A 10,714-nucleotide genomic window follows, 5' to 3' on the forward strand; every position below is an offset into this window, starting at 1 on the left:
CCTCAAAAAAGGGGTGTGTCCTTTTTTAAACACCGGGAGTATAAAAGCTTCCGCTGGGGTGCTTTGTGCTGAAATGAGAAGATGTTGATGGGAGTCTTCTAGGTAAGCAGTGCCCTATGCAAGTGACTTTTTTGTAGTCTCCTCTTACCAAGAGGTCCTGTTGTTGTTCTGGTGAAGATGGCTTGCTATTAAGTTTAGTGTACTCGTTCTGAAGCAGATTGCGGCTGTCTTTGAGGCAAAGGAACTTAAAACTCCAAATTATGCGCTTGGAATTGTACAATAGCATTTGATATAATATTGCTCCCAGCTGCTCAAATGGTGTGGGTATATTATGCTCATTTTAATGCAAATGTTTTCTTCCAAATTGGGAGAGTGCGGGTGGGGGGGATTTGCTTGCCCTATCCCTTCTGTGAAGTTGTAATGGAGGTATGAATGAAGGTCTTATAGTTCATAGTTCAGATGCTTAATCTTTATGCTCCTGTATTTACCCAAAAGGAAGACTTTTCTCAGCTGCGTTGTCATAAAAAGCAGGGAGGGGTTAGATATGTTTACAAGTATATGCTTAAGAAGTGCATAATTTTTTTAGGATGGGTAATGCTACCTTCTTTTCAGGATATAACGCTGGGGCATGGTTTGTTGCTGGGGGGAAAAGTGCAGAGGAAAATTGTGTTTATATAACCTTGCTCCTGGCCTATTTGCTGCTCAATTAAACACATGTCCTTTGGCACTTTAGCCTACCAAAATTTATTCCAGTTTTCTTGAGTGAAGACTCACTTCATCAGATGAGTATTTTCAGCTCAGGCTTCCTTCAGACCAGACAAGTTTCCATTGTGTTTCCTGGCCATGAAACACAAGTTTGCAAAGTGATAGATCTGCTGGGTCAGTAACATTGTGGAGTTCATCCTGGGTTTTATTATCTGTAGGTGCCTCAAAGGCACTGGATGTGAGAAAGGATTTGGTCCATTTACTCTCCCTCTCTCCACATAATTGTAAGGGTTGGAGAAAAAGGGACAGAGTTAAAGAACTGAAGGGTGGGGGTTAGGTTCAAATGGGATGTAGACAGATTCATCTCAAGCCTCTGTCAGCACAACGGGATGATGTCAACTTGCCATAAGAACATCCGGCCTCCCGTGGGTTCATAAAGGGGAAGAGAAGAGCTGAAGCCATCTGTAGTTTTAGTATTTTATGTATTTTAGATAAATTATATATATGATGTTTTAAACTTTTTATTGTTGATGGAAACCGCCCTGAGCCTTCGGGGAGGGCGGTATATAAATATAATAAACAAACAAACAAACATGGTTCTCTATAGATCAGTGGTTCCCAACCTGGGGTACATGTATGCGCCAGAGCGTTTGGGGGCACTTGAAAATAATTATGTTATAGGTTTGCTAATATGGGGAAACAGTTTTGGGGAAATGGGTGGCCAAGGGGTACAAGAATGAAAAAGGTTGGGAACCACTGCTCTAGGGCACCCTGCCTCACACAACATAGCCCAAAGAACTTTACGTGATTTGTGTGATTCACGTGGCTTACTGAGCCCTGAAATTAACCAAGACCCCAGAGAATGTTATTTTCTGTCTTGCTAGGGTTGCCTACTCAGGGTCAGGAAAGTCCTGGAGATTTTTGGACGGTACTTGGGGAGGGCAGATTTGAAGGGAGAGAGGGAGCTGCTAAGTAGAAAGGTGATGCCAAAGGGTCTGCCCTCAAAAGCTTCCATTTCCTCTGGAGTCCTGATCGCTGTAATCTGGAGATCAGTTGTAATTCCAGGAGATCACCAAGCTACACCTGAATGTTGGCAGCCCGAGTCACTGCAGCAGCACTGGCGATGGGTGGAAGAGATTCACTTCAGCCTCCCTTTCTTTTACTTTTCCAGTAACCCGGCCTAATAACTTGTTCTGTTCCAAAGTTCACAGAGCAGGACTTGTACACATGACTCCTGTAGTAATTGATACATCACTTGATGTGCTGTTTGAAACGAAATAGCCGTCATCATATTTATTGGCTACCGTAAGATAAAAAAACCAGCCCCGATCATCTGGCATGACTCAGGGCTTCGTCACACCACAAAACGGCTGTGTCTGTTAAATGCTCATGTAGCGTGAAGGATTTATCAAGCAGGGAAGTGGTTTTGTGTCAGTATTCTCACATGTGCCCAGTCTGCAATCCATCCCACATTCACTGAGTCACTGGGAAAATGTTGGCGCACTGAATACTGGTTAGGGTGACTGATCTGAACAGGTACCTCAACACTTGCATGACCATTAATCACTCACAGTACTCTTTAGGTGAGTCCACTTGGGCTGCGTGCTCTGTGGTCATGTGACCTAGACATAATTTGTATTCCCTTTTAACAACAACAAAGGAAAGAGAAATGCACTTTACCTCACAAAAACTATTAGCACAATAAAGAACCAGGGGGCATTCATTGAAAATGCTGGGGGGAAGAATTAGGACTAATAAAAGGAAACACTTCTTCACGCAACGTGTGGTTGGTATTTGGAATATGCTGCCACAGGAGGTGGTGGTGGCCACTAACCTGGATAACTTTAAAAGGGGCTTGGACAGATTTATGGAGGAGAAGTCGATTTATGGCTACCAATCTTGATCCTCTTTGATCTGAGATTGCAAATGCCTTAACAGTCCAGGTACTCGGGAGCAACAGCCGCAGAAGGCCATTGCTTTCACATCCTGCAGGTGAGCTCCCAAAGGCACCTGGTGGGCCACTGCGAGTAGCAGAGAGCTGGACTAGATGGACTCTGGTCTGATCCAGCTGGCTTGTTCTTATGTTCTAAATGTTCTAATCCTCAAATGTCCCAAGCCTCTGTCATTTGGGGGTGGGAAGGAAAGGTAGTTAGAGCAAATGTGGTTAGTCTTTATTTTTCCTGTGGGTTTGGGGGTTGACATGGTGGCATGTGAGTGTTTCACTGTGTTCTTAGATCCTGTCCCCCCCCCTCCTGCCCCATGTGTTCTTATAGTGGTTCCTTAGATCACTTCCTCAGTACTTTGGCAGCAGTTTATAGTGTTTAACCATTTTATACCATGTCTCAGAAAGAAACAACACATCCTGATACCCCATGGATATATAGCCGGAATATATGACTCAGTTTGTGGTTTATTTCGAGAAAAGTATTCGAGAGGGTTTGAGGCTGGGTGACAGTCCTTGCATCCATACAGGTAACTTGCATCTTTTTGGGGTGAGTCTTAAGCGTAGGTTGTTTAGATGTGTTTGACTCTTTGGACCAACCTAGTTTAGCTGCCACTGCAAACCTGTGGAGTAGCAGAAGAAATTTGTATTTCGTAATGGGAGAAATGGCTTTGCATCTCTCATAAAGATGAGATTCCCACTTTCCCTCTATAGATATTAGATTGTGGCTGGTATAAAGCAACAGTGCAGCCTGTTCTAAAACATACCAAGTGCGCATCTAACTCAGCATTCTTGTTTCTAATAGCCGACAATCAAAAATCCAGAGAAAACACTAAAGCAAGGAAGAGACAGCCTACTGTTTATTGTTCCTCTAGCTTCTGCTGAGGCTGGTAAACCAACTTTTAATTTATTTCATAGATGCCAGCACAAAGCACGCTCTGGGAATATTATAGAGCTCATCCGAGAGAGCTGCCATTCTTATTCCTCTTAAGAGAATATTTATGACTACCTGCATATTCCTAAAAGGGCACCTGCCTGACCAGTTCACTGTAGACACCTCAGTAGCAGCAACTCAAGAAGCCCTCCCCTTTAAGTCTGCTGTTTTATAGCTATCTCTACTTATTTAATTTTATTCTGTCCACCCCGCTTTAGGCTTCATCAAGTTGGTGATGTTTTGCATTTTTTGTGGGTTTCAGTCCACTTCCCCCTGCCTTGGTTCATGAGTCCACGGTCCAGTCTTTCTCAGGAGAAGCAAGTTTAATGTAAAATGGGCCATCGCTTGAGAGGGGGGTTGTTGAGTCCCTGTCTTAGGCCCCTTCCGCACATGCAAAATAATGCGTTTTCAAACAACTTTCACAACTGTTTGCAAGTGGATTTTGCCATTCTGCACAGCTTCAAAGAGCACTGAAAGCAGTTTGAACGTGCATTATTCTGCATGTGCGGAATGACCCTTAGAAAATCCCTAACTCACCAGCCATATTCAGTGTAGAATCCATGTTCAGTGCAGGATTACATCTCCAGTTTTGGGGAGTGGGGGTTCATTTCTACCGACTTCCACAGTCTGTTGCTCCTTTAAACTTAGACTCTTTGGTTCCAGTCATATTTTCCCAGCTGAAGACTCTTTTTATGCTAGATTATCATTGTTATTAAGTTCCTGACATGTGGGAATTAAAAGCAATAAGATGACTGACATGACTGGCCTGGCAGCCAGGACGGGATGCCAGCTCGGCCCTCCAGGTGGGACTTGGGGAATCTACCAGAATTACAACTCCTCCCCAGACTACAGATACCAGTTCTCCTGGAGAAAATGGATGCGGTGGGTGGGTGGGTGGGTGGGTGGGACTCTGTGGCATTGTACCCCACTTGTCCCTGTCCTTCCCAGGTTCCATTTCCAAATCTTCAGAAGTTTACCTTTCTCTGGCAATCCTACAACCCCCACTCCCAGCCAGTGGCCATCAGGGACCTGGCAACTTTATAGCCAAGATTAGACATTCAAGAATCCTAACTAGTGATCTTACACCTCTATTTAAAGCTAAACTGAGTATATAAATTGGGGGTCTCAAACAGTCAGAACTCCTTCACAGGTGAGTTGCGAGGGAGACTGGAGGTGTATATGTGACCCAGTAATGTGATGTATTTTCAAATGCTGCATATGACAAATAAAATACAAATTTATTCATTCTTAACTAATGTTGAGTAAAATGCTTGAATTTTATGTTGAGAGGGGTGATCAATGGTGGGATTCAAGTAATTTAACAACAGTTCTGGTGGTGGGATTCAAATAATTTAACAACTGGTTGTTTACAAGCGCCATTTTAACAAGCAGTTCTGCCAAAGTGGTGCGAACCTGCTGAATCCTACCAATGGGTAAGATTAGAAGTGGACTTTAAAAAAAAAAACACCTGTAATCTGCTGCTGTAAGGACAAGACCTGTGGGAACATTAAATCTTGTGGTTGAATTAATATGACTTATCTTGGTCAAATGCAAGAACCACATTCAGGAAATACCAGTTGACGGGGAAGTCCCTGTCGGCGCACGTGCCTTTTGGCATTTCCCTTTATTGTAATGTTTGAATGTTAATGTTTCTTGAACTGCTCCTCAATTGTCCTCTGTTGCTGTCGAGCTGTTCTTACCCTGGGCCTAGATGGCCCAAGCTAGCCAGGTCTCATCAGATCTTGGATCTGAAATGGAATCAGCCATGGTTAGCACTTGGAGGGGACACCACCAAGCAACTCCAGGGTTGCTTATAGTTGCAACTCTGGCCTTGAAAACCTCATGAGGGGGTCACCGTAAGTCAACTGTGACTTGACAGCACTTTTCACTGATACTCTGATTTTCTTCCCAATAGAGATACAAATCCATATGCAACATTTCCCTCTCCTCCATTTTATTCTCATAAAACCATGGGACACAAGCTAGGTCAGTGGTGGCGAACCTTTGGCACTCCAGATGTTATAGACTACAATTCCCATCAGCCCCTGCCAGCATGGCGAATTGGCCATGCTGGCAGGGGCTGATGGGAATTGTAGTCCATAACATCTGGAGTGCCAAAGGTTCACCACCACAGAGCTAGGTTAAGCATGGGTGACTGGCCCGATATCATCCAGCGAGCTTCTATGGCAGAATGGAGATTCAAACCTGCATCTTTCACATTCTAGTCCCGTGGTGGCGAACCTTTGGCACTCCAGATGTTATGGACTACAATTCCCATCAGCCCCTGTCAATTGGCCATGCTGGCAGGGGCTGATGGGAATTGTAGTACATATCATCTGGAGTGCCAAAGGTTCACCACCACTGCTGACACCCTCGCCATGACACCATGCTACATCACCAGACCATCAACGTGCACAGTACTTTACGAAGTTAAATACCCCATAAAAATAAAATTACATGCTTTGTGAACTAGTGCTAGTGCAACATACAGCAAAGGGCAGGTGACCCACGAGGAGCCTGGACAAAACATGACTTCACATCCTTAGACTTTCAGTTTTGAATGAGGTGGAGTAAGGGCTAAAGCATTAGGCGCTGAAGAAAAGGTAAATCTTGAAGAAGGATTTGAAGGAAAAGGAGGTATTGTAGAGGTGCCTGATAAAGTCTGTACTTCCATGTGGAAATAGTTATAGTAGAACTAATGTTAACGGTCTGTAACTGTTCTTTTTAGTTGCTTGAATTGTGACAAAGAAAACCTTTCATGTCTCTTTCTTTGTTTTTATTTCTTTGCCTTTTAAGCTTCAGTGGAGGAATGACTTCCACAGAACCCAGCATGAATAAAATAATTGTGTACGACAAGCCCAATTTTGAGGGGCTCAGCAAAGAGTTCGCCGGTGATGTTCCCGACCTGCATGACCTGGATTTTGGTGACTGCATCTCTTCCCTCAAGGTTATTGGGCAACCCTGGGTTGCCTACAAATCCCCCAGATTTGAGGGAGACGGTTTTGCATTTGAAGAAGGGGATTACGAAGAGATCAACAAGAACAACTTCTCATCCCTCCGACTGGTTCATCATGATCTCTCTGATCCTCAAATTACTCTATATGACCTCCCTAACTATGAGGGCCGGGGCAAAGTAGTGACGGAAGAAACCAACCTTGCCTATGGTTACTTTAACGATAGCGTCTCCTCTCATGTTGTACAGAAGGGCGTCTGGCTCCTGTACAAGAATCCAGACCGAAGTGGATGGTATCATATTGCCTGGCCTGGGGAGCGCATTTGTAACTATAAAACTGAGATTAATTTTGATGACAGCGTGTCCCACCTGCAGCCCTTGAAGTCTGGCCGACCCGTCATCACTGCAAAACTGTTGTGGGACCAGAAAAAAGTGGAGGATGAACAGGATGTCCTGATAGATGAGATTGTGGGAGCCAACTGCACCAAATATGACCAAGCCTTCACGGCCAACACTAGTCGGGAGTACACAACCACCACTCTCCAGAGCTTCCATTTCAGCAATACCACAAGTCTAAAACTTGGCTTCAGTTTCCAAGTCGCTGTTGGGGCTTCCAACGTCTTGGTGGTCGAGAAAGGGAAGCATGAGTCCACCACGACCAACGAAAAGGTAGATGTGATGCTGCCTGCCAAAATTCCCCCATGCACCAGTCTTTCCATTCAGGTGGTCAAGAAAGAAACCACTACTTCCATTCCAGTGGAACTCACCATCGTTCAGAATGGGAAAGAAAAGAAAGAGCTTGCAGAGTACAAGTGTGTGTCGGGTCGCACCATTAGTACCAGATATGTCATGGAGCCTATCTCCGCAGAAGAGGGGACTTCCCAAGCCAAGTCTTCATCTGTGACTGAGGGGAAGCATCAAACCAACCCCTCCCACAAATCTATACAAGTGGATTTCCGTGCTAAGCCTGATCCAACTCCACCAGGAGAAAGCTCACAAGCCACACCTGAATAAGTTATTGTGGTGTGGAGAACCTCAAGGAGATGGCTACTTTCGGATTAAAGTTTAATCTTCTTGTATTTTCTAGCCTATTCTAGTAGTGGGGCTTGAATGAACATTGCATTTGCTGAAGCGACATACTACACATGCCAAGTTACCATGCAAAGTGAGTAGAGAGCAGGAGTGAATTCAATTGCCCCCTGCCAACATTACCTACAGCAAAATCAAATTCAGATGGTTCATACCAATATACATTGTACTTAAGACAGACAATAACTGCCCAGAGTCATATGCCAATTGTATATAGAGCAATTTAAAAGCAAACCAAACTGAAAACCTTTTTTTTACTACAACTCATTTAGTTGTGAAACTGCCTTATACTGGCCCCTTCCACACATGCAGAATAATGCACTTTCAATCCACTTTCATTGCACTTTGCAGCTGGATTTTACTGTGCAGAATAGCACAGAATAGCAAAATCCACTTGCGAACAATTGTGAAAGTGGATTGAAAGTGCATTATTCTGCATGTGTGGAAGGGGCCACTGAGTCAGACCCTTAATATATCATGATCAGTATTATTTACTCTGATTGGCAGCAGTTCTCCAGGGTCTATGGCAGGGGTAGGGAACCTGCGGCTCTCCAGATGTTCAGGAACTACAATTCCCATCAGCCTCTGTCAGCATGGCCAATTGGCCATGCTGGTAAGGGCTGATGGGAATTGTAGTTCCTGAACATCTGGAGAGCCGCAGGTTCCCTACCCCTGGTCTATGGCAGAAAGTGCCAAGATTGAACCTAGGATGCAAAGCACCACTGAGCCGTGATCCCACCTCAACACTTTGTGAACTTTTGGGACAGTTTCTAATGTCTGTGTATCCCACCTTGATGTGGTTTTGCCAGCTTTGTTTAATCCATGACGCCTCTCTAGCAGGGAACACATAATCTTGAAGAGTTAGATTCAATATATGACACAGATGGTACTCAGCAGTCTGTGTGAGTCAGATGATAAATCCCTCTGTGGATTTTAAATGGGAATAGTAGTTCCTTCAGTTTACATATAACACAAAACCAGAGTTCCTGGGGCTTTTAGCAATATCCTTAAATTCTTATTTTGCTTTCAAATTGGTTCAATTGTTTTTCCTCATTAAAAATGCTGCCTTGGACTCTCAGATGTATGCTTTTGTTTTTTGTTTTTTTAAACATGCATTCTGATCTCATGGGAAAGGCATATATTTCCATGAATGCAGAGGTGTGAACGTTTATATTCTAATGATACTGGATTCCTAGTTGCTGCTATAGCACATACTTGCAACCAGCTGCAACTGAGCTTTCTGCTGTAGTATTACAAAGTTCCCACTCCCAGTTTAATTGATTGTGCAGATCTCCAACCCGTCTGAGTCAAAACTGAGATCTTATTTATGCAGCTTAGCCAAATGGAAGGTTGCTGCAAGAACTGAGAATGGGATTCAGTGTGACAGGAAACGATTGCCAAAATGGAGAGTGTCTCAGTTTGTCATGATTTGTTAATTACAGAGTTTCTAGCCCTCTTTATTGCACAAAGGAACTCAAACCCATATTTGAATGAGTCATTAAATGTATAGCCACATAAAGGTTTTTTTCACATGCTTGACTTGCTCCTAATTTACTTGACAATCAAGCCATGAGCTTTGGAATGTATTTGGGCGCAGTTCTTCTACATGTCTGTCATCCTTCAGCATTTTTATGGTTGTGAAGTACCGGTAACTTTATTTTTCTCTGCACGTGCCTTAAATAATCAGGATTTTCAAGAGAGGATGCTGGCAAGACCAGTAGTATTATAGCACCCCCCATTATGTTTTGTGCATGTTCATATTAATATAGTGGCTGCATTAAAAAAGCACTAAATAGTGATTATCAATCTTCCATTGTAATGATAGATTCTTTTAATTCCCAGCTTTCATTTATTTAACAAGTAAGTCTCTATCCTCTTCCGTTGCGAAGGTAAAAATCCATATATCCACAAGGGGTCAGAAACTTTTAAAATGAAAGCTGTGAATTTGGAAAACCTGCTTGACCTATCATTGTAACAGTATATCAATATTTTAGTCCCTTTTTAATCAAAAAAGAAAGAGATCTTCAGGGCAGGGAGGGAGTTGTTGATAACAGTCCAATTATTGAAAAGTGGGCTGGAGTGGATGTGAGTAGTTGGGACAAAGAAAACCCACAAAAACATTCGCAACAAGAAAAGGGCAACTCAAAATCTTCTTCCAGAAAATGACTGGAGGTAAAAGTGGTCTCAAAAGAACTGAGGGAAAGCCAGGAAGGAAAAAAGAAACAAGCAAAAACGAAAAGCACAAAAGTGTGTGCGGTACTCAGGAGATAAATGGAAGCAGTATGGGGCCAGACCCCTCCATCCCAATGCAGAGAAGCTCAAAGTCAGCAGTCATGCAAAGAAAGTACAATATGCAAAAATAATGTAATATGTTCACGTTCTACCTATTTTTCTGGTACTTGTGTTTGGTAAATAATGGTTTTATTTCATTTTTGTTTTTAGTGTTTTGGAGAGGAATTGCTGTGACTATTAAACATTGATTCATTTCCAGTCTTTAGAAGTTAACATCTTGTGGCCAGGAGTTAGATGCGGCTCGTCCGTAATGCCCACACACAAACAATTCCTCATCAGTGAAATGGTGGAAGTTTTTAAGCTGCAGTAACAAAAATCATGGTTTTTACAGAGCCCTGGAACCACTGACTAGCTTGTTGCTCCAACTCTGTAGAAAAAAGCCATAATAAATTAATCTGAGTCAGAAATTTGGACTTCATATACTGTTTAGCAATCCCTTCAGCAGAAGCTCTGGGTGTATTCTCAAGAGATGAAACTGGACAGGTTTAGAACAGCAACTTTAGTACCTTCAGCACTCAACACCCAGCTAAATGTCAGCTAAATTTCTGTCACACCCTATGTTGAAACTAGGTTATTCTCAGGGCCCTGCCTGAATGCCATCCTGTCAACTTTTAAAACATCTTAATACAAGCCAGCTTCACTGCTCAACTCAATATTCCTGAGACTACTTATTTAGATGGGCAAAGGCAGGAATTCAACCTATGTGATGTTCTCCACAGCATGATGGGAGAAGGTGTTTTGGTTGAATGCCTGTCATGGTTGTGTTAAAGGCACAAAGACACGGCCAGGGTGAGAAAAG

General features: G+C 43.1%; 1 protein-coding gene across 4 annotated transcripts; it reads left to right on the forward strand.

Moving 5' to 3' along the window:
- Nucleotides 1–89: 89 nt before the first annotated feature.
- Nucleotides 90–7,902, forward strand: LOC125429730 (epidermal differentiation-specific protein-like). Of its 4 annotated transcripts, XM_048491104.1 has the most exons (3): nt 2,902–3,177; nt 6,378–7,158; nt 7,258–7,902. In XM_048491104.1, exons 2-3 carry the CDS (start codon nt 6,391–6,393, stop codon nt 7,546–7,548), a joined length of 1,059 nt encoding a protein of 352 aa, XP_048347061.1. In that variant the 5' UTR covers nt 2,902–3,177; nt 6,378–6,390; the 3' UTR covers nt 7,549–7,902. The 4 variants fall into 4 exon arrangements, with proteins under 4 accessions (XP_048347059.1, XP_048347061.1, XP_048347058.1 ...); XM_048491102.1 differs by lacking the exon at nt 2,902–3,177 and adding an exon at nt 90–102 and having other exon boundaries at nt 6,378–7,902; XM_048491101.1 differs by having other exon boundaries at nt 6,378–7,902.
- The last annotated feature ends 2,812 nt before the right edge of the window (nt 7,903–10,714 follow it).

Source organism: Sphaerodactylus townsendi, linkage group LG03 (genome assembly GCF_021028975.2).
Source record: "Sphaerodactylus townsendi isolate TG3544 linkage group LG03, MPM_Stown_v2.3, whole genome shotgun sequence".
In the NCBI taxonomy this organism is placed as follows: Eukaryota; Metazoa; Chordata; class Lepidosauria; order Squamata; family Sphaerodactylidae; genus Sphaerodactylus; species Sphaerodactylus townsendi.